The sequence below is a fragment of the Lepisma saccharinum genome, chromosome 10 (assembly GCF_977018435.1).
Source record: "Lepisma saccharinum chromosome 10, izLepSacc3.1, whole genome shotgun sequence".
Classification (NCBI taxonomy): Eukaryota; Metazoa; Arthropoda; class Insecta; order Zygentoma; family Lepismatidae; genus Lepisma; species Lepisma saccharinum.
The window spans coordinates 86,353,765-86,378,734 of NC_139238.1; the positions used below are offsets into that span (position 1 = coordinate 86,353,765).

Sequence of the window (24,970 nt, forward strand, 5' to 3'; positions counted from 1 at the left end):
TAAGACCTTCTACTCACTAACATCTCCACATCTAACATTAGTTTTAATCAACATCCTTTATCAAAAATTGAAAATTTCATCCACCGTTCTCATTTCATTTCAAATTGGATAAGTTTAAAAAAGAAAATACAAGGGAAAATAATATTTATAGAAGTCTTAATTTTGCTAGAGGTGATTATGCAAATGTTTATAATGAGTTGTTACATTTGCCATATATGGTTGAAATATCTCCTGATGTACAGCAATCTGTTATAGAACTGACTAGTAATGTGTAGGCTATACAATATTAAAGAACAATATTCCTTCAAATGCCCCGATGGCGCAGTGATAGCGTCGTCGCTTTGTAATCAAGGGGTCCCGGGTTCGATACCCGGTGGAGGCATGTAGTGGTTCGGATCCCACTTTAATCTGTAGGTCCAGTCCCGATTAGCCTTACTGTGCACAAAGTGAACTTAAAACACCAATCCAATCAATCAATATTCCTTCAAAAGTTAAAAGAAAAAACAAACAATCAACCCTCTTGGATGACAAGGAAATTGAAGATAATGATCAATCAATGGAGAAGATATCACAATAAATTTAAACTTACAAATAAATGTCAATATTACATTACTTATTCCCAATTAAGGAAATATGTTAAAAAAGAATATTATAATGTAAAAAAAGCAATACTATTGCTCCTTAGAAAACAATGTTAATGGTGATAAGAATGGTTTTTGATTTCACTTTAATAGAAAGAAGGGAAAAAAAATTATCACTGAAATTATTTATGATAATGATGTACTGTTCAATGAATATGATATTGCTAATGTTTTTACTGAGATTTTTCACAAATCTTTCTCAAAAACAAGTCATGTAAATGTTAAAAACATTAATCTTCATTCATACACCAACTTAATTGATATTCCTGTTATCTTGGAAAAGGATGTAGGTGATACAATTAACAAAGTAAAAGGTCAATTGGTTCTGATGGCATACCTAATTTTATTTTGAAAGCAAAAAAAGATGTTTTTGTACCATTGTTAACTAAAATTTACATATGTCACTATCGTCTGGAATATTTCCAGATATCTGGAAAAATGTGTTTATTGTGCCTGTAACAAAAAACAAAGATGGAAAAGTCAATGTTATAAATAATTATAGGCCAATTACTACTCGTATATTAAATGTCATGGTAAAGGTTTTTGAACACATAATTCCTGACTATTTGTCTTTCTCTTTCAAACAGTATATTAGTATTAATGTAAATCAGCATTTTTTCTTTTTAGAGAAAGGTCTAGTATTACAAATTTATTGGTTTAAATAGACTCACTTACATCTAACATTAGGAAGCAATCCCAGACCGATATTTTATTTATTGACTTGGCTAAAGCCTTTGAAATTTTCAGCCATAAGCTATTAAATTATAATCTCGACCCAATGGGATTATCACCACGATTTCTGATATGATTTTCCAACTTTCTAGTAAATAGAACTTTCTCTGTTAAAATTGGTCCAACAGTTTCCTCTAGAAAAGAAATCTTTTGTGAAGTACCTCAAGGATCGCCACTTGACCCAATTTTATTTTCTGTTTTTATCAATGATGTTATTTTATGTTTTAAATCTAGCACATGTTTACTATATGCAGATGATATAAAAAAAGTTAAGAGTATTTTAACAAATAATGATGTCGTTCAACTTCAGGCTGATCTCGATAGAATGACATATTGGTGCAAGATTAATTAAATGGAAATTAACTTGAAAAAGTGTAAAGTTTTAAGATGTACGAAGAAAGTTCATTGCATAGTCTCCAACTACTATATTATCAAAATAAATTCCAAGTGTGCGACAGCCATAATGACTGAGGAATAGTAATAGACTCCTCTCTCATATTTGATGAGCACATTTCAGAAATTTGAAAGAGAGCAAAGAAGATGCTTGGTTATATATTTTTCTCATGGAGAGTTTATCGAAAAGATGATATATACCTTATTATATGCACTTGTATAAAACGATAGTTCGGCCTATTCTTGAATATGCTAATGAATTATGGTTTCTGACAGCCACCAGTCACCTTGAAAAGTTGAATCAGTTCAAAAACTTTTTTAACAGGTTATTATGCACAAAGTTTTAAAAAAAATACTATGAACAACATTATTCTGAGTGTTTAACACAGTTGAATATGCCTACCTTAGAAGAAAGAAGAAAAATGAAAAGAATAAATTTTGTACAGAAGATCTTAACTTCCCAAATTGACAGTGATTTTTTTTAACAATATATCTTATTAAATTCCCAGATATTCCCATAGGTATATCTCAATTCTCACATGCCTAAACAAGGCCAGGTTTAGTAGCTGATCTTGTTGAAACCTACAATATGAATTTATGATAATGTATATGATTGTAGGATCTACTGTATTATTTTATAATTATGTATTCAATTCTGTAATTTTGTATAACCAATCTAGACATAGTGATGTACCTGATTTATAAATCGTGCTCATCACGTAAATAAATAAATATTATTATTATTATTATTATTATTATTATTATTAACCGTTCTGTTATCACGGTATTTCACTTGCGCTAGCTGTATGCTTTGTATTAATAACACTCGTAATCTTTAAAATATACACACATCCAGTGGCGGTGATTGGGTTCCAAAACTAAGGGGGCAAGGTGCAAAAAGTGGGGGGAGGACAGTTTACTTTCCCTTGGTTCATAAGGTTTAGCATAGTGCAGTGCAAAGTGGCAAAAGGTAGGGGAGCAACTGCCCCTCTCGCCCCCTAATCGCCGCCACTGTACACATCTGATTTAAAAATATTCATTAAACTTCGTTCTTGTTATATGCATTTCGCCACACAAAAAAATACCGCACACTCACCAAACCGACACTACATAACGGTTGCCACACTGGCCAACAAGGATGTTGATTTCAACAATCAATATCCCTCCACTTAACTTTCAATTGGTGTCATTCAAAATGTTTACATTCGTATTTTTCAAGGGATAATTGTTCACATTCGAGCACCGATACGTGACCTCTGAAAATATTATTTAAACGCTAGAAACACACTGCTTCTGCTGTCTTTCATGATATAAGCAGGTAAAAGCACTTGATATGTTACTTATTATGCTATTATCACAATATTATGGAATTTGAGTAGTCGATGGTCTTTGTTACTTCTGCCCGTTCAGCGTCTCATTCTTGTGCGGCCCCTAGGCTATAGATAGCCTAGGATACATGGACGTCCGCAGGATATTCTCTAGGGAGGGGCAAGGAAGGTATTTTTTCCAAGGGGGCAAACAAAGCACATTTTCCCCAATAATAGTGTTGTTCGCTCAAAAAACATTGCTTAAATTTGAATTGACCATGTTCTTGCAATAATTAACACATATTATAGTGGCTGAATTGACATTATATGTGTGAAGTACGTATAATTTTTTGGTTGACGCCCCCCCCTTACCCCCTTCCGGACGCCCATGCTAGGATAGACTAACTCACGGCCATGATATCAGGCGGGTGGCAGAAGTTCGCGCTGTTGCCACGTCGGAGCACAACCCCGTGTGTTAAGAGAATGAAATATCTCGTTGTAGAGTTGGTCTTTGAAATCCATGTGATACAAACTGACAGTATTTGCTCCAAAGGTCAGGGATGACACAAAAATGCCCCCGGAGAGAGGTCGGCCTCACGCTCAAACTAGGCAACGCAGCCCGATTGACGTTTCCATACAGTGCGCGGGAACCAGCGAGTTTTGTCCCGCTCTCGCTTTGCTTTTCCCATATGTGGCACCAGCATGATTCTGACCAGACGCCTATTTTCATGGTCGTGCTTTTAGTGGCAAATCCTCCCCTGGTTTTCCATTTCTGACGAGACGGAACGGGAAGGTTAATGATATTCAAACCGAAACGTCGTTCTGGTCCATATCGAGTCCTGCCTTACACCCCACGATATAGATAGGTTTATTTAATGTAAACGTAACCTAACCTTTTTCAGCTTCAAAACTGTCTCGTTTCCTGGATTCTGCTCAGCTCGATGAAAGTGCCTTAGTGTCTTCTTTTAGAAAAATAAATTGCGGAAGTCTTGAATTTTAAAAGTATAAAGCAAGCTGTAGTGTTTCGCTACCCAAGCAAAAGATTAGATCATCCCCAGATACATTGCATAACAAGCTCCCCTGTTTATTCGCGTTTTTTCTTCATTTCTTTTTTTTTTTGTTGCATCTGCTTCCCGAGTGGGTTAGCAGTGTCAAGTTCCTGCTAAACCCATCTATGAGGCATCTGTTTGTTACGTCTTTGGCGAGGCGAACACTGCGCCCTCTAGGCAGTTGATAACTCGTTGCACTCCAAGCTCAGTGTGGTTGGTCATGGTTTCCAAACTTCTCCTCGGCTACGTTGCTTTCGTTTGCCTCCATTTTACGTAAGTTTTTTCTTATTTCAGTTCTTCTTCGAGCAGCTGTCTTGCTATCGTCTATGTTCGGGAACGTTACATCCTGTCCCCCTCCCCCCTTCCTTGGTTCTGGAGTTATCTTCGGAAGACTGTTCATGCATACAGCCAACGGTAAAGATAATAGTAAAAAATTGTCGTCCACTATTTTCATTTTTAAAAATTCTACTTTCTGTGTTATTTTGAAGTATGGGATTCTGTTGATCTAAATCAGGCGTTAACTGCTGCTTATTGACGATTTTATTTCAATTCATCATACTGTGGAAAACAGACTGACTGAAAATGGTGGTGGACAATTCATTTACTATTTTTTTTCTTTTTGCCGTTGGGTGTACAGCGTTTAGAAGTTGGCTGTTCGTTGGATTTGCTGAAAGATAAACTTCCACTGGGAGAATTAAAGATCCGCTGGACCTTTGCACCAGTGAAATTTCATCTCCTTTCTAAAAACCGCTTCCGACATCCATGGTGGAGTGGTTATCACAGCGCACTACGACGCCAGGAGTCCCGGGTTCGAATCCCGGCCTTGGCATGGTTGTTCTTTGAGCTTCACTTCATCAATTTCACCATATCTCCAGACTGTACCCAGGGGAGGTGCCATGGCGCCCCATTGACTATTAAATATTTCAATGTTAATCTATAAAAAGCTAAGATTTTTCAATTTGTAAAAAAATTCAAATCTGTTCTTGCATAAATGAATGAACATACGTAATGCAATAGAATCAGCAGCTAAAGAAAGTATAGGATACCATAAACCAAGAAAAAGTAAGCCATGGTTTGATAATGAATGTCATAATCTAATAGAAATAAGAAATCAGGCTAGACTTAGGTGGTTAAATAACTCTGATGATATAAATCTAAGCAATTATAATAGAATAAAGCGAGAAGTTAACTGCACGTTTATATGTAAAAGAAGAGATTACTTGAAAAGCAAAATTAACGAAATTGAAACAAATAGCAAAAACAAAAATATCAGAGATTTATATAAAGGTGTAAATTAATTTAGAAAGGGGTGGCAACCTAAAGTAAACTTGATAAAAGATAAAGACGGTGATTTTTTGGCTGACCCAAGCGATATTTTAAATAGATGGAAGAACTAATTTAATGACCTCTTAAACGTTCATGTAGGAGATAAATCAGAAGTAAGTGAAGTCCACACAGCAGAACATTTAGTTCCAGAACCTAACTTGACTGAAGTTAAAGATGCTATTAAAAGGCTAAAGAATAACATAGCACCTGGCATTGATTTAATACCAGCTGAGTTAATTAAATATGTTGGAAATTCGTTAATATGTCAAATTCATAAATTAATTTGTTTAATATGGAATAAAGAAGAAATCCCTCAACAGTGGAAAGAATCCATAATTGTTCCTGTGTTTAAAAAAAGTGATAAAATGAACTGCAATAATTACCATGGAATTTCTCTACTCTCAACAACATATAAAATATTATCTAACATTCTTTTAACAAGACTAACACCATATGCTAATGAAATTATAGGTGATTATCAATGTGGATTTAAACGTAACAGATCAACTACAGATCAAATTTTTCACATCAGACAAACACTTGAGAAAAAGTGGGAATATAATCAAAATGTCATCAGCTATTCATTGATTTCAAAAAAACATATGATTCGGTGAAAAGAGATAAATTATATAATATATTAGTCGAGTTTGGAATACCTAAGAAGCTTGTTAGTATGATAAAAGTATGCACCAGTGAAACAGAAAGTAAAATTCGAGTGGGTATTAATGTCTGACAAATTTACAATTCATGATGGGTTAAAACAAGCAGATGTATTATCTCCATTGCTCTTTAATTTTGCCTTAGAATATGCTGTTAGGAAGGTAAAAGAAACTAACGAAGGACTAAAATTAAATGGTGTGACTCAGTTGTTAGCATATGCAGATGATGTAGACTTACTGGGGGATGATGTAAATACAATTAAGAATAATGCTAAAATATTTTTCAAAACTGCTAAGGAGATAGGTTTGGAAGTTAACAAAGAGAAAACTAAATATATGCTTACAGGCCGAAACCAAGTGTTAGGTAATAATTAAAATCTAATTATTGATAACAACCAGTTTCCAAATTCAAGTACTTAGGAGTAATACTAACAAATGAAAATTATATTAAAGAGGAAATAAAAAGTAGGCTTAATTCAGGAAATGCATGTTACTTTTCTCTTCATAAACTTTTGTCTTCTCGTTTAATATCTAAGAAAGTAAAAGTTAAAATATACAAAACAGTAATTTTGCCTGTAGTATTATATGGGTGTGAAACTTGGTCCCTCACATTGAGAGAGGAACATAAATTGAGAGTATTTGAAAATAAGATCCTTAGGAAAATATTTGGGCCTAAAAGGGATGAGGAGACAGGTGAGTGGAGAAGGTTACATAATTTAGAACTACATAATTTGTATTCATGTCCAGATATTATTCGAATAATTAAATCAAGACGACTTAGGTGGGCAGGCCATGTGGTTTGAATGGGAGAGGAAAGAGGAGATTACAGGATTCTTGTTGGTAAACCTGATGGTAAGAGACCTGAAGGCCAAGACGAAGATGGAGGGATAATGTTGAGATGGACCTGAAGGAAATTGGTAGGGATGGAAAAGAGTATATAGGTCTTGCTCAGGATAGGGACAGATGGAAGGCCTGTGTTGCTGCAGCCATGAACCTTCGGGTTTAAGAAGGCTAGAGAGTTAGAAATTGATGAAGGGACGCTCGAAGAACAACCATGTCCAGGCTTGAGATTCCAACCCGAGACTCCTGGCGTCGTATCGTGCTGTACTAACCACCTCGCCGCGGAGGTTGACCAAAAGAGGACTGAAAGAGAGAGAGAGAGAGAGAGAGAGAGAGAGAGAGGTGTAAAAGAAGGTGGAGAGAGGGGGGCAGGAAAACCCATTATTCCCGGTTAAAAGAGCGTCTCAACCTTAAAAGTCAGTATGGAAGTAAATGCAGTACTTCCCTCTCTATCTAATACATGAGTTTTCCCAATAGCTCTGTCCTTCTCTACCACCGCTGCGTTGCGAGATGTTACAAAATTTACAAAATGTAAAAGTAAAAAATTTGAAACAGTGAAATCATTATCCTGTAGAGTTTTTTATGCTCTATTTACTGACGGCATTATATAACCTGTCACAAATTCATGTGATCTGAAATTTCCATAATTATGCAATTTTGCAAAATGCTTAATTTTGTTTGTAGTAAATACTTCAAAAACCATAAATATCAAACCGCTTGAACAACTTCGCCAGTTTTTTTTCTATGGGATCTATGACGTTTGTACATATGATATTCTTCGCCTGAGTGAATTAATTTGCTTACGAGGAGAGTTATATATATATATATATATATATATATATATATATATATATATATATATATATATACATTGGATATTTCGTATAAATCATCAGACCGTAACACGAAAAAGTTGGTTAGCGAGAAACTTTTCGGTTTGTCGCGATACACATGCAGACCAAGCGAGAAAAGTGTTGACCAATGTGTGAAGTTATTTTTAGAATGCATTGTTACTCCACAGCACCGTTATTTATTGAAAAATCGTAGTTTGTTTATACGGGCTGTCTCGTGTATGAAATTCATTGCGCGCCACCAAGGTTACAATTCAGTTGCAGGCAGGTGCCGCGGTTCGTAGGAAGTGCAGTGTGCTTTATTTTCCGTGAAAAATGTATCTTCATGTTTGTTTTTGCATTTATTTAATTCTGTTTATGTAAAGGATACAACATTCAACGAAAGAAGTAACATTGTTGCGTCGTGTATTACACATATAATGCAAATGTAAAATGGTAAATAGTTACGTCGAAATATAAACATTTACATGCAAATCTTTAGATAACTATCATTTCTTTTTCCAAAATGCATCAAATACATAGATTTTGATGATTTCCTATACGATATTAAGGAAGTAAATTTGTTGCAATCATAAGCGATTAACAGCGACTTGATGCGACTCCGTTTGTTGATCTGACAACGCCGAGCTCCATTTAACCCATACTGACTTGTAAGGTTGAAACGCTCTATAGACGGGGATAATGTGAACGGTTGCTACGGGACAAGGGCTAGTCCACAATTGCAACGGAAGAACCTCATCAGAAGAGGGGCTTGGTAGCGGCTTCGAAGAGTGGCCCAACTTTTACTTTTCCGTTCAAGGTAAAGGAACTTGTCGCTGGGGACAAGCGCCCACAACAGTTTTTAATTCTCGGGGAGGCATCCATATCAGGCCGATCCACTCATGTGTGAGCTGATGCGACGTTTGCAGAGCTGAACCGAGTTACATGTCGTTGGAAGTAAATGTTTTGAATGAACTTGTTAAAGGTATAGTGCCAGACGCATGTGAAAAAAACCTGCTTTATTAAATATTTGTTGTCCTTTTCCCTCACAGGTCCCTCGCCGACAGAGTTGAGATCGGCGGGAATCTCATCGTGGACAAAATCTTGGATGCAGTCAGGAAGCAGCTGGTGGACTATGGCATCGACAGGGTGGACATACCAGACATTCAACAAAACTTCTCCAAAGAGGTTCGACCTGTTTCCTACTTCATCATATTCGTATACAAACTATTCTCCGTCCACTACAAAAACGAAGTTAATGTAAAGAAAACCACGTGATTCCTGAAAAATAATTTCCATCCTATGTACTAATTCTGATGTTATTTTGATCATAACCGAGTGGTGTTGCTTTATATCTTGCACTGTATCCCTACGCGCATGCAGCCCTTCCAAAAAAACCAGTAGGATTCTTCAGAAGAAATAGTTCCTTTCCTATGTGCTAGTTCTTGGGTAATGTTGCCCATGAAAGCATTCGTCGTAGCTGCACAGTTCATAATGTCATATCCCTCAACTACAATGTAGCAGCTACGTTGTGTGGTATGGTTTTATCACATGCACTATATTCTTACGAGGAAGATTCCTGCAGAGCTAACATCCAATAGTATTCCTCAGAAGCCACGTGATTTGTTTACGTTGACTTCATTCCTACAACAGACAGAGATTAGCGATCAAATTTCAGTGTCGATAAAAATTAATAAGTATGCAACTTAAATAGAAAACTCACACTGAAACTAAATACTCATTGTTACTATTTTATCGTGCCTTTGTAAGTGCACATTTTTATAGTTTTTTTAAAAGTCTTTTTATTTGCTCATTTCTAAGATTTTTTAGTGTCTGTAAAAGTGCTCTCCTTATAATAAGTTACTAGATTAATTCTATGTCAAAATCTAGCGAATAAAAAAGTAATTTGAACTTGCATGTTTTTTTTAGTGATTTAATTTGTGTGGAGAAAAAAGAAGGGTTTAGAGGATTCTTGTTAGGAAACCTAATGGTAAATGTCCTGTAGGAAGGCCAAGTTAGAGATGGAGGGATTACGTTAAAGAAAATCGGTAAGGATGAAAAAGATTGGACTGGTCTTGCGCAGGATAGGGACAGATGGAAGACTTGTGTTGCTACGGGCATAAACCTTCGGGTTTAGGAAGAGAGTTAGTTTGATAATATTAGTACTGACTGATCCACTACTTTTTAAGTATTTTTTTAAAAAAATAGGACCCATACTTGCTTTTGGAGTGTGGTTCCAAGTTCGATTCGTGGTGAAAACACTAGAAGAATCACTTGTTTCTTAAAGACATTTACAGCACTACTTTTCAAATGAATTGCAAAGTAAATAAATATTATTGCTACATTAGAATTTAACGAAAAATCTTATTTCTCAGCTTCTCTTTACCCTTGTTTCCAGGTGCTGTGGGTCACGTGGAAGGGCTCCTTCAAAGCGACCAAGGGCTGGGCGGAGAAGCTCTCTTCCGTGAATCGAGTCGGGGACTCCAAGATCTCCTTCGAAGGCGGGAACATCACCGTCGTGGTGGACCAAGTTGCGTTTGAAACTCTCCGGGTAAGTCTTCTGCCACTCCAGAATTTCAATTTTGTATATTTTATGCCAAGAGAGAGACTGTGCTTGCAAAAATCCGCAGCTCTGACTTCAACATCGCGTGTAAAATTTATTGACGTATTAACTTATTTTTGCGTCTGTGTATGGACCGCTTTAGCTTTTTTCCCTTTGCATTTTTTCTGAACATTTCTGCTACGTTCAAATTCTACCATATAAAGTGAATAAATCGTATAGCATTTTGCATGGGGGGCCCTATTGCGTCCTACCGACATTAGCCTATTATTATTAACAGTTCTGTTTTTCATTAAACACACTTTCCGAACAGAAAAATGTATTTAATTTTGAGTAGTTTCTAATTTTTAAAATATGTCTTTCTTTCGTATATAAGCGCCACTTGCACTACGCATTTTACCACACACAGTGGCGGCGATTAGGGGGGAGCAATAGGGGGGCAGTTGCCTCCCCACACTTTTCGCCACTTTTGCCCCAACACTATGCTAAACCTTATCTACAAAGTGAAATATACTGTCTTTGCTCCCCCCCCCCCCCCTAAGTTTTGGCACCTTGCCCTCCTTCGGTTTTGGAACCCAATCGCCGTCACTGACCACACAACACTAATACCGCACACACACCAAAAGGAAAATAAACCGACACTACATTACGGTAGCCACACTCGCCTCGAACTGAGAAACAACAGCCGTCAATATCCCTCTTCTTGACAGTCATTTGTTCCCATTCAAAATATTTACATTCGGAACAATTGTTTATATTCGAGCACTGTTGCGTGACCTCTGAAAATAGGATTATGGTATAAGAAGTTATTTAAACTCCAAGAGTCTCCTTCGTTCTACCTTCTTTCATGAAATAAAGCAAGTGAAAGGACTTGACATCTTTTATTTTGCTATTACAGTAACGATTTAACAACACAATTTACGCCACCTCAATAAGTAAGCCTAAGTCGAGATTATAGGTAGATTTGGAACCGAAACATCAGGCGATACGCGACACTCGATAGGCGACAAAAGACAGGAGCCCGTTCATTCAATGGAAGCATTCAGACCGAAGCGACAGGCGACAAGCGATAAGTGTCTCTTGGCAGCCGACTCTCAGAAATGAATGCAATTTATAAACCGAAGCGACACGACAAACTGCACGTGTCACTTGTCGCTCGCATGACACTCAGACTGGGTCATCTTCCCAATACCATACATAGTGTCGCTTCGGTGTGTTGTTCGCGCATCTGCGGTGAATATTTTGTTTTGGTGAGAATTCACACCGATGCGGCAGGCGACACGTGTCGCTTGGGAACGAGCCAATCAATAGCAAACGTTTCTCGCCGTAGCGACATGACAGGCTGCACGTGTCGCTCGGACTGGGCCGTTTTCTTAATCGCGTCGCCTCGGTTTGTTGGTGGCGCATGCACGGTTTTTTTTTTTTTTTGCTTCAGACTGAAGGGGCTCGTGTCGCTTGTAGCCTCAAATAATGGAGGTTTCAGATCTAATGTACACGTGACTCTTGTCGCGTAGGAATTAGCAAGCCAACGTTTACACCTGCCTTGGCGGCAAGACAGACAGCATTTGTGAAATCTTCAAAGATACACGTATCGCTTGTTGTTTTGGTATGAAACAATGGTTGGTTTCCAAGCGACATGTCTCTCTTTTTCCATCGCTGAAGTCTCTCTTTGTTCGTTCAATGAATTTACATTCCACAAAGTTCTCAACACGTATAAATATTTGCAATAGTTACCTTTATGAAAGGTGCGATCGATTTTCCCTATTCCAATATGTCACAATTTTGAATTTTATGCATACCGTTAATAATAATAATTTTATTTATTTATTTATTTCGTGTTGGCGAAGTTAAGGCTGTGGAGCCTTTTCTTCCACTTGACCATGTTTACAAAAAAAAATTGAATATGAAATAATTAAAATATTGAAAAAAAAGGAAGAAAAAAATATATAAAAATTACAGAGAAATAAAAAATACAAAGAAAAATTATATATAAGAATGGTAATCTAACCTATAGATACGGGTACACACACTCACACTCACACATACATATTTTTGCCCTTACACACGTACAAGCAAATTCATAACACTACACTTACTTATGCACAGTCCAACATTACACATACTTAAACATAGTCCAAAACGGTATACTTTGACGATAATTTATCTTAACTATTACGTTAAATTATTTTTGTGCATTACGTCCTTCTATCATTCTCTGCACCCGCCATATTATTAGGGAAATCAAACATTTAATTTTCATTGTATAATATGTGTAACCTTAACAATTTTTTGAACGTCAAAATTGAGGAAGAGACATGGATTTCAGGTGGCAACTTGTTCCAAAGGCCTGCTGAGGTAACAGTAAGAGAATTTGCATAAAAGTTGGATTTGTGGAGTGGAATGGACAGCAGAGACCTTTCGCGCGATCTGGTGTTGCGGCTGTGAAAGTCGGAAAGATGTTGAAATCGGTTATAGAGATATTGCGGGTCTTTTATTTAGAGGATTTTGTACAGTAAAATTAACTTATGAAAATTACGTTTATCGCTTAATTTAAGCCACTCGACCTTCGCAAAGTACGATGTCAAATGGTCTGAATATTTTAGGTCGAAAAGGAAACGAATGCAGGCATTTTGAATTCGCTGCAGTCGTTTAGCTTGCTCGTGATTGACATCCAAGAAAGCAATGTCGCAATAGTCAACAATGGGAAATACAAGAGACTGGACCAGTTTAATTTTTATGCGTTCAGGGAGGAAGTTTTTGAGCCGATAGAGTGAATGCAATGCACCGAAAGCTCTTCACGATACAGAGTTAACGTGCTCTGCCCAGGTGAGATGGTGGTTGAGTATCGTTGACGTTTATTATATTGTTTGTTTTAGGTATAGGGCGTACCAGGGAGAGTTTCCAAGACGAGGAAAATACGCCGGTAATTTAAGAAAAATTTAAAATATGAGTGATAGGAGCAAGTACGTGGTAGAGAATTTTTTTAATCATGAGGATAGAAATTTCATCTACTCCTACGGCCGATGACTTATCTTCTGTAACGATTTTCTGACTTGTTCTGGCGAAAAATAAGAAAAACAAAATTTTGGAGCAGTTGTGGAGCGTGTTTCAATGTTTCGAATCGTTTCGTGTTTCACATTATCATCGACGATCGGAAGATCACAAAAGTGATCGTTCAATACTTCCGGTGGAAATTTATTAATGGATTCGTGGTTTCTCCGCTTCCCAACTCCCAGTATTTTCAATATTTTTCAGAGGACGTCAGGTTTGCTTTCGTATGTTAGTCGTTCAGACGCGAATCGGCGCTTTGATTTTCGTACATCCTGGGTGCGACGGTTCCTCAGGATTCTGTAATTTTCGAAGATGGATGTGTTATGATCACCGACCTTGATCGCCTTCCTATATTTGGTGTACGCTTTGTCACGCATCGCCATAAGCCTGTGCAACTCGTTCGTCAGCCAGGGACGCGAAACATGTTTCTTCCTGACTGAAGCATGTTTATCGTACAATTTTCGGATAAAGGTATTTAACAATAAAACTTGCTCATCCACTGTAGGTAACGTACTGATTAAATGCCATGGTACATACAAGGGCAGCGTCTTCATTTAGGCGCGCTTCGTTAATTTTCTTGAAGTCTCTATATGAAACTTGTTTTGCTTTATATTCAGGAACGCGAAGATAATAGGACACTTAATTAAATCGTGGTAGGAAATTCCAGGCACTGGTATTTGGCCATGGCGCGTTACACGATTTTCGTCAGAAACCAAGATGACGTCAAGCCACAAGTCGGAAGTGGCCGTGTGGTGGGTTGGATTTAAATGGAATATGGAGAGATTTAAAGCAGAGAACCTATCACGGAATTCTATAACCTTTTCTTTTTTGCTACGTAAGTCGGTATTCATATCTCCCAGAACGATCGTGTGTGAATATTTTGGTAGAAAGTTTGCAACGTCGTCCTCGAAGTTATCAAGGCGAGTGCAAGGTGGACGATAGACTACCGCCAGGAGGAGTTTTTGTTGACAGATACTGATTTCGAGGGTTATATATTCCGACGAACCGTCACAGGCATCGGACGACTTTGAGAGAATTTTGGCAGGGATGTCCTCGCGCAAATAAATTGCCACTCCTCCTCCCTTCTTTCCGATTCTGTCTTTCCTAAATAAACGAAATCCCGGAAGATGCACCAGATCGTCCGAAAGACTCTCCTTCAACCATGCTTCCGAGACCAGTAAGGCACTAATAAAATCACAACGGATATGCGTGTATAATAAACGTAAATATGTTTATTTGGGGACCTCTCAATTCCTTCTATTTTAAAAACATTTTTTGCCACTTCTATTGTTGCATCCGAAAGCTGCGCACAGAGGCATAGCTTCTTATTTATTATCTGCTCGCAGTGTCACTGAAATGTACAAATAGTATGCACTATAAACCAATATTCCACGCTCAAATCCCTACTTCCACCACTGCATCAGCTGTAACTGTGGCACATCCCAAGATGGCGGTTTTACCTCACCCCCTTCCCCTCACGGCCTGATTCCCCTCGCCCAGAAATCACGCTTGCGCTCTCTCTACCCTTCTATACTCTAAGCCCTCCCCCCGAAAAAGCAGAATGCAAGGTTTTAAAAGTGGCTAGAAGTCAACAAGAGAACTTCCCAAAGAAAAGGCAGTCAACCACTGATGAAATTCTGTTTCCCGCAGATTTGTACTGTACTGTATAGTGTATATAGCTAGGCCTATTCCCTTTAAATACACCATAATAAACGTGTTTTGTTGCTATAAACGGAGTTTTAATGCACTTTCTACTGTTCTTTTAGGTTATTTCAGTTAATCCGGACTTTCGTTAAACCGATCAACTTATCCCCCAATTAGTCCGGATTAACGAGGGTTTACTGTATTACAATATTTATGAACTTTAGTAGTCGATGGTGTTTTTCATTGCTATCCCCTTCAGCGTCTCATTTTTTTGGGGCCCCTAGAGGATAGCCTAGTGGAAACCATCCTCCTCCCTCCATTTTTATGCCATAGCATATGCCATAGCATATTCCACAGATAGAATTAGCAACCAATCAGAAGCGAGCTCTAGGTCACGAGTTCAGTTGTAATGGCAGCTGAGTGCGACGTAATCAACACACCACTTGACATTTTTAAAGACAATAACCGTTCAACCGAGTGTTTCTTACGAAACGATGTTAGATATAAACCAATGCCGCTGATTAAATACACACTTTGTAGTGCATACGGTACACGTGTGAATGAATAAATTAGTTGTTTCGATTGTAAATACCGGTCACTTGTTCATGGACAGAAATATCTCAATGTGTAGATGTAGTTGATGGTTAATGTGTAGAGTTTGTTTGTTTACACGATATCTAATTTATTAAATGACTATTTCCTCTTTTATATTATATATATGGATATAATATTGAATTCTAACTGTAGTGTAAAATGTAACTAATTTTATTTACAGGTATTTAAAAGTACGTAAAATCTTTTACAAATTGACTATAATATTAATTGAAATCAAAACTTGTATATAAACAATATTTTTAGTTTCACCTCCAGGAGCAAGAATAAATAAATTGAACGGCATTGGGAGTGTCACTATTCATCTTAGCGACTCCGAAAGCTAGATTCCACACTAATATCGGTCGTTTTCGATTATTTTTACCTGTCACCCCCTTCCCACCTAACTCCTAGGGGTGCCAGGGGTGTTTACCTGCACAGTAATTGTTTCGAGATTGTAAGTCATATGTGTACCAAGTTTGGTTGAAATTGCTCCAATCGTTCGAGAGTTATGCCGGAACAAACATGCATACATATATACACACACACGTCCATGTTTGTATATAGAAGATTAAATGAAAACTGCGTAACGCGTGTTCCTTTCGTGCTGTATATGTTATCTAATGTTGCTACGCTCTTCCCATCGGAATGCTAACCGGAATGGGCCTCCCTCGTAACGTAGCGTGATCACGTACATGGTGATTGTCGCAACTGATGAAAAACAAGTCACAGATGTAGCTAGACAACGTCACAAACATAAGAAAACAAACATAGCACTCGAGTTTCGACAAAACTTCGCTCGGTAAGGCAATTTTGTTCTGGCGCGACAGATACCGATGTTACGGCTTTCAAGTGACGGAATGTACTCACTCGATCCCCGTCAAAACTTCGCCACTCACCTCGGCGATGCAAAATGTTCCGACAGAAGGTGAAAAATGATGGAAAACATCTATTTACACGTGGTTGCGTGTAGGTGTAGGAATTATTCCATGTATAACACGCGTTAATTTTTTTGGGCGGATAGAATTTTGGAAAACGTGCACGTTATACACACATCAATACGGTACATTTTATTTCCAAGCTTAAAACACAAGGAAGGGTAAACTTTCGCTGTTTTCTTCACCTTTGAAGCACGAAATATGTTAATATTCGTGAAAAAGTCCGCAATTCGCATTTTATGCCAAATTCGCGTTATTTCGCTATTTCCAATGCAAGAAAAATATGTGTTGAGAACATGTCTGTGCACATACATAAACACATTTTTTTTGCAACAATTACAAATATAATTTTCTGGTGATTTGCGTTTGCGAAAAGTGAAGGACTCTAGTAATAAGTCCTCAATGTCAAATAAACATTTGTGCAATCTCAACAAATCCTATCATTATATGGATCCAACTTTAAACTATAGGTCCAGTGCCGATGAGCCTTTCTGTGCATAAAGTGGACTTTGAAACACAAACTCAAACAAACCCTGTCATTATATCTCCTCACAGGCTGGATATGACCATTACCGCTTCGAGTTCATGAACCTGGGACCTGTGGGGGAGGTGAAGGTGTCCATTGGGACCAACTCCATATCTATTATCCTGAAGCTGGTGAAATTGGACAGCGGGAAGTACATGGTGACGCTGGTGGACCTTAAACTGAAGGAGATAGAGTAAGATTATCTTCATAGTGTACAATATTTAGCTAAGTATGTCTTATGAGGATCTTTACATAACATTATTCCTTCTACTGTCATGGCTGTGTTTCTGTATAATAAGCTAAAGACTTACAATTTTCTTTCAAAAATGACATTTTATATTCTCTATTAGGAAAACCAAGTAAATAACTATTCAAATTCGCATAATGAAGGGTGTGAATAAAGTAGCATAAACAATCTCAGAGGCTAGTTTCTTGTAATGCACAGAACTAAGCATTAATTTTTTGTATGTTACAAAAAGAAGAAATCCATCAACACAGGACATGAGTTCATTTCGTTTTCTTGGATCAGTATTCGGGCCCCTTGCCCTCTGGGCCAGTACGCCTCTGGCTGCTTATCTTGAATTGCTATCGATTACTCGAACACTTGTAACTTATCACTATTCCTTTAGGCCCTTGACTTTAACAGCTGAAATTAATAAGACAGTTTTTATGTACTACATTCTAAGTTCAAATTTCCAATGATATCTGTGAAGAATTTTTTTTTTGGGGGGGGGGGTGGCTGGAATTGTTAAGGTGGATAGTGCGTAGCTGCTTTGTAAGAGAACGGAATACACAGTAAGATATTTCGTAAATTTGGAACTTTCCACTCTCAAAAATGACAATCGGGGGCCATTTCAAGAAGGGATTGCATGTATCACTGTTTTTTCTAGAGTTTATCACTGTTTGTATTTGAAAAAGCTAATTTTTCTCTATTTCGGAGGAGACTGTAGCCCCATTCGCCCCCACTCTGGCTACGGCAGTGTGCTTATTTTTGCCACAGATTCTCAAAGTGCGGGTACTGACGAAACATACGATGCGTGTCTTACAATTTGTCCCACACCGCATCAACATTATAATGAGCATATTCTTTCCGTTAATTATAATTTATATTTTATTCTATACGTATTGTATATGACGGAGTTTAAATTAGTCAAGTTATTTTCAAAATTTTTACCTCAAAATTTTGGATCATACTTTTAGTTTCAGCAATACCATTTTAAATTTATCAGTGTTAGTCTGTATTTTTACGTCATACACTTCTAAGTATTAATATTAGAACCATCAGCGCCCTGTTGATTTAGTACACATTTATTTACAAGCTCTTTAGTTGCCAATTATATCAAGAATAATAGTCTCCTGTCAATGTTGCCAGAACTTTATTTTCAACCCTGCTCGTATGCTGTGCTCATAACTGTGTCCAAGTTGTGAAATTTAAGCAACAGCTTCGTACTTGTAATAGCTATACATATCTTCATTTCTTGCAGAACTTGAAAGATCTCCAATACTAACCAATAATTTCTTCCTTAGGTACATTATTAACAAAAGCTTTTTTCATTAACAGATATGTTTTCCAAAGAAGCACTAACGACAAACTTGTTCACTTGTAGATCTAATATTTGTACGTTCAACTTCCAAAGAGAAACTAATAATAGATCTTTCTGTTGCAGTTGTATTATCAATTATATAAAGTTTTATTATGTATTGTATTAACCAGTTCTTGATTCATATTACACCTAACATGTTTTCCAATAAGCTGATACTTAACTGTATATACAGGGTGGTCCACAAGTGTGGAGACACACGAATCAAAGTTGAATGACAAACAATTCTGCAAAACTAACATTGCAGGTTAGTAATAGGGGTGGGGCTAAAATATTATAGGGCATATGACGATGACGGCCTCCATCTTGAAACCTGCCATCTTGAAACCTGCCATCTTGAAACCTGCCATCTTGAATTCAACTTCAGAATTTTAAATGGGAAGGGTGTGATATGATATATCATATCAGGCTAGAATTTCACGAGAAATGCAATGGTGAAGGTTTTTTCGACGTATCTTTAACCAGTAAAAAGTTATGACTGAATTCTTGTACCAATTTTCTCCTTTTCGAGGTGTTAGAAAAATGCATTAAAAATGCGTTTAGCCCGTCGGTAACGCATCAAGATTAAAGTGACGTCTAGGGAGGGAAGTTTCCATGCCATTGCACACAATTTTAATCGGATACATCCACGAAGAGCTGCGCATTATGAATGGTTGTCGCGAACAATTACAGTGTGACACTTCCATTGAATGAAAAATCCTTCACAGTGACAAGGATAATGTTTATGCACTAACCATTCAGCTGTGATTTGTCCAAAATGGGTTATCATATAAAAAGCATCGACTATTCTGTTTATGAACTTCCTTTTGAACATAAACATTTTTCTATCACCTCGAAATGGAGCAAATTGGTATAAGAATTCCTTCACCATTGCATTTCTCGTTAAATTCTAGCCTGATATATCATATCACCCCCTTCCCATTTAAAATTCTGAAATTGAATTCAAGATGGCGGCCGTCATCGTCACATGATCTATAACATTTTCTCCCAACCCTATTACGAACCTGCAATGTTAGTTTTGCAGAATTGTATGTCATTCAACTTTTATTCGGGTGTCTCCACACTTATGGACCACCCTGTACATATTTAGAAATGTTGTTTTGAACGATTTGTAAAACCTTTGAATGGAAAAGGCTTACAATTTAATATTATCTATATCGCAATATTTCACTTCCCTGTGAAATTTAGCAGCATTTTTTTTTTTTTAGAATTTCTCAATAATATATCTGTATTATTTAATGATTTTATGTAACTATATCAGTCATGAGTTCAGTTTCGTTCTGGATAAATGGATCAGGAAAATAAAAGTCCAAGTTAAGTATATTGCAGGTATGCGCGTGCACTTCGGTTCAGCAAGGCCAGCGGTGGTGGCACACACATTACTGTTACAAATTAATTCTTTAACTTTTGGTTTCTTATTATTTCTTCCGGGTTACCTCAACAGAAAATCAACCTGCAAGCCTCCAAGGTTCATCCTTTTCCGATATGGGGCCATCAACACCCTCTCGCGGCGTGTTTACAAAACATCTGCGTAGTATCACCCTGACCATCCGGTAGCCTATAATACCACAAGGAGCCCGAGAAATCCCCCGGCGACCTTGAAGGATCCAATGGGAGGGTAGGTTGTGTTGGGGAATTTTTTTTTCCAACCGGTAAGCCTGAAAGAAAGCCAGAATGCCATCGGATCACTCTACTGATGAGCTCAGTGTTGCGAACTGCACGATTAAGTGTCCAAGTGTACTGTATAATGTCAGCGATGTAGCATATCCACCAATCTAGTTAAAATTTATATTCATAAATAAACTATAAAGTTTCAAAACACAACAATATGATAGTTGACATACGGATGACATATCCTATGTGAAGATAAACGTTTCCGAGCGTTCGGTATTTAAGACAGCTAACATGTCCTTGAACACATCCGGCAAATAGAGTTGGTAAAACTCGCTGGCCGCGGTCACAATTTTTTCAAGCGCTTTGCGAGGTGAAAACTTACGGTTTTTCAGGCGGGTGAATTTCTATATGTTTGCTTCAAAAACTTTATTGTTGGCATTGTTTACTATTTACTACGGAAATAATTACGTGGTGCAAAGTGGACTTGTGAATATTGCAATGCGTGAAAATCTTGGAAATTGTCTCAATCATCCGCGATCGTCTGTTGTATTAAATACGTTTCACAACAGACCAACTGAAATTCGAAAAAATGAACAACTGCGCCAGGACATTCATCTTTCCCCTTAGAGACGTTAAGGAAACAGTATCAGATAGAGTGCTATTTTTTTCTTTACTATAACGTACCATGTAGAAGCAATGAATTCTTGGTTTTCTTAATTTTTCGGGATCTGCTACCCCAACGGAAAATGTCACCGCATGCCACTGATTGCAGGTAAGGTCCATCAGACTGATTGATGGCTTAACACGAGATAATGTGAATTTTGACGAACAATACGTTTGCCTTTCAGGATTTTAAAAACATATAGAAAAAATTGAAAAAAAATGTTTGAAAATTGTTTGTTTTGGTCTTATTCTTGTGTGAATAACAAGTTGTCCAGAAAGTTTCCGAACGCTGATTCATCCACCTGTTATTATCTAATCTTGGATTGGAGAACCGTGTTCTATAATTATGATTTCTCTCTATTTCTTCGCAGCGACATAGATGTGGAAATCACCGGCCTCTTTCTGCTCAACTGGCTAGCGTCCAACATAGCTACTTGTGTAGTTAGCCAAGTTAAAAATGACCTTGTTGTTCGATTAGAGCCTATCGTAGCCAACATGATCAGGGAAGCTTTGGAAAGCTTTGATGTCAATCCTTACATGCCTTGGTGAACGCTGGAACACCAGACTCCACAGTGCGTTATCATTATTGTATTTGCAGGGATTGTATGTAGACTTGATGATCACTAGTTTCTCGCTGTAGTGGTTAAGTCTTTGTTACATTCGTTATTAAGTCAGTTTGTGTTTTGTTTTTGTGTGTGCGATTGTATATTTTGGTATTTTTTCCCAAGACACAGATTGTAGAGTGATGTATTTACTGTGCTAGATAGCTGATTGTTCGAAGAGGCTAAGCAGGTGTCCATTCTGTACGGCAAGCAATAGCTCAGACAAGTAAAGGACATTGGATACATCAGCAAATTTGTCATTACTTGAAGTTACTTCGTGATAATAATAGAAAGTAGTGTATATATGTTAATCATTTTGATTCTGATATGCAGAAAATGTAAATTCATTCCGGTCATTAGAATGTATGAGAGTTTAGGTAGAAATGGTGATATGATTAAATGGTTAATATGATTAAATTATCACTGTGATAGTCATAGTAATAAAATTCGGTTTAATAATTCAATATAAGCAGTGACATTTCGCTGATTATGACTGAAAGAAATATGATTATTTCAATATTCCCATACTTCTTGGCAGTCCATTGTTTTAGTTTAAGAGATTAAGTAGTAACTTCAGCACCCTAACAACAATGTACAGATGTATTAATTTAACCTTTATGTAATAATACGCAGGATACTAACTAATTGTTTACTATGTATCATACTCCTTGTCATTATTATGTAGGAGACTGGTACTTTCTTAGGTGAAGAACTCTTGAATGCAAATTCGACCATTTTGGTTGATGCGCCACATGCAGAAGGGGCTATGTAACTATGACATGGAAATCTGATACCAAATATCAAAAGAGCCTCATTACCGTACACATGATTTATCAAAATGTGATTAATTGTTAAATATGAAGGTCGCCAATCTTTAGTTATTATTTTTTTCTACTAGAAGGATTAATCATTACAATTGTAAAATTATCTTCTTCTGTGATGTAATCTCTTTGCTTGTTCATAAAACGTATAACGAAGCAAATCCAGGAAAGAAAATTAGAACGAATTCATAACTTTTAAACTTATTTTGTAGCTTTTTTAAAAATAGCTTTCAAATTAGGTTAAAAGGAAGTACTAACGTTAATTTATCCATATATTTTGTTACAAGCAATAGTAAATAAATTACAATTCTATGTTACAAGAATATTGTAAGTTCTATATGTTTTAAATTATGGTATTAGTATTTATTAGAAAAGGGATTTTAAATAACCTGAATACAAAGTTTTCTTGCCGTACAAAATGGCCTTCCTGCTTGACTATCTGTTCTCTTTGCAGAGTATATATTCTGCAGGCATCTGTTCTGTAGCATTGCTTCTTCCTCTTTTTTCCTTCACAGTAACATAGACGTTGAAATCACTGGACTGGGCCTGCTGAACTGGTTAGCGTCGACGCTTGCAACTTTCGTCCTTGGGCACATGAAAGAAGGCCTTGTAGTGCAGATCGAAACTGCAGTAAAAGACGTTGTCAAACAAACTCTAGAAGGTTTCGATGTCAACCCGTACTTGCCTTGGTGAACGCGCTGCTTTCTTTTTTTAAACGTTAAGTACCGTATGGTCGCAAACGTCAACAATGTTTGTTTTTTTATCTTTCAACTTTGTATCCGAGTAAAAGTTACTTGTTAAATGTGCTGCTTCTCTATGTTGGCGCGCTGGTGTGTTTGAATGTTAACTTGTTGAAAATGTACAGAAATGTTCAACAAATGTGACCCGTGAACTTTTATTAAAATTTTGAATGCTCCAAATGCCAGTCTTTATTATAATTATCTGCAAGAACCATGATTGATTGCAAAACGTTTATGCAATAATATAATTTAATAATGTAATTTTGGAATGTGTGGAAACTAAATATATCAATGAAATAGCCTTTTATAGTTCACAGTCTTGAAATATCATCATTATGCATGACTATAAGCTGGTTAAAATTGAACTTGTAATTTAATTATCTTTTTAAAATTGAAATGCACTTACTTTATTTTAACCCCATGAATACGATGTGAAATAGGCAAATCGTGTAATGAATGAATATATAGTTCTGCATATACAGGGTGGCCCGTAAGTCCCTACCCATTCATATATCTTATGTATCTGGTGTATAGAGTTTTCTGTGTGCTGTTGCGCATAATATTATGCGATGCCAAGTTCTGTGATACATTTTCCGCAACATAGCAGGGTTCGCTATGTTACAACAATGGTTTATACCGAAACTCGATGAACTTGGAATCAGAGATGAGGTTTGGTTTCAACAAGATGGGGCTCCGGCTCATTATGCCCTCTGTGTGCGTGAATATCTCAATGACACTTTTTCTAACAAATGGACAGGTCGTGGTTCTGAAATATCCCCGGCGCCTATGAAATGGCCCGCAAGAAGTCCGGACTTGACAACGTGTGATAACTCTCTTTCGGGATACATAAAGGACATTGTGTCGAAACAACGTTATAATTCCAATGATGAGTTGAGGGCAGCTCTTACAGCGGCATTTGGAACAATAACCCCTGCTATGTTACGAAAAATGTCTCACAGAACATGGCGCAACATAATATTATGCAGCGAGAATGAAGGACAGCATAAAGATACACTGGACACATAAAACATGTGAATGGGTAGGGACTTACGGGCCACCCTGTACTATATCTCCAATAGCTATACTTGCTATTTGCCTATATTGGTTTGAACAGGAATTGGTGATTTATTCACGTCCACTTCAAAATTTCATCAATAATCCCTAAAATTTTTCACAGAGGCCCAATTTTTGATCATTTTGGCTACAAAACTACTATTACACTCTCCTAAATACAAACTTACACCCCCTCCAGATGGAATATTTTGGATAGATCCATGGTTTTACTAAATTCAGTTGTGTTATTCTTAACCAAAGGGTCTCCAAGACCAGGAGTGTTAACTGTTACCTTGAGAAATGAGTTCTATTGTAGAGGCTAATAATCTTGATAAAAGCGGATTTGACATTAATAATATCCATCAGGAGCTTCTGATAATAAAAATCGCGCAAAATAGGGGACCATAATTCACTAATTAATGAGATGATGTATTAGTAAAGTTGATATAGAGTCAGAAATGATGTTGCATTTTATATTTGAAGGGAAAACATCACATGCACACACATACACACACAAATAAACACAAATTACTATGACTACGTAAAGACCCTTTAAGACTATTTATTCCTATATAAATTGGTATACACATACAAACATATATTCTTAGATGACAGTGTAAACGAAGTGTCTCAAAGTGTGAAGTTGCTTGTTTTCTCGTTACGCTCAATTTTTACTATAATTTGAAGTGGCTTAATAAAAATTAGTGTTAACAAGTTATTTCAAATTATTACACAAATCATATTTCACCCTCTGTATGCTGTACTTAATATTCTCTTCTCCATTAACAT

General features: G+C 36.9%; 1 protein-coding gene across 1 annotated transcript; it reads left to right on the top strand.

Moving 5' to 3' along the window:
• Positions 1-4,259: 4,259 nt before the first annotated feature.
• LOC145994009 (uncharacterized) lies at positions 4,260-23,041 on the top strand. The gene is made up of 5 exons (XM_083130079.1): positions 4,260-4,395; positions 8,830-8,965; positions 10,176-10,328; positions 17,117-17,280; positions 21,337-23,041. Exons 1-5 carry the CDS (start codon positions 4,343-4,345, stop codon positions 21,512-21,514), a joined length of 684 nt encoding a protein of 227 aa, XP_082986205.1. The 5' UTR covers positions 4,260-4,342; the 3' UTR covers positions 21,515-23,041.
• The last annotated feature ends 1,929 nt before the right edge of the window (positions 23,042-24,970 follow it).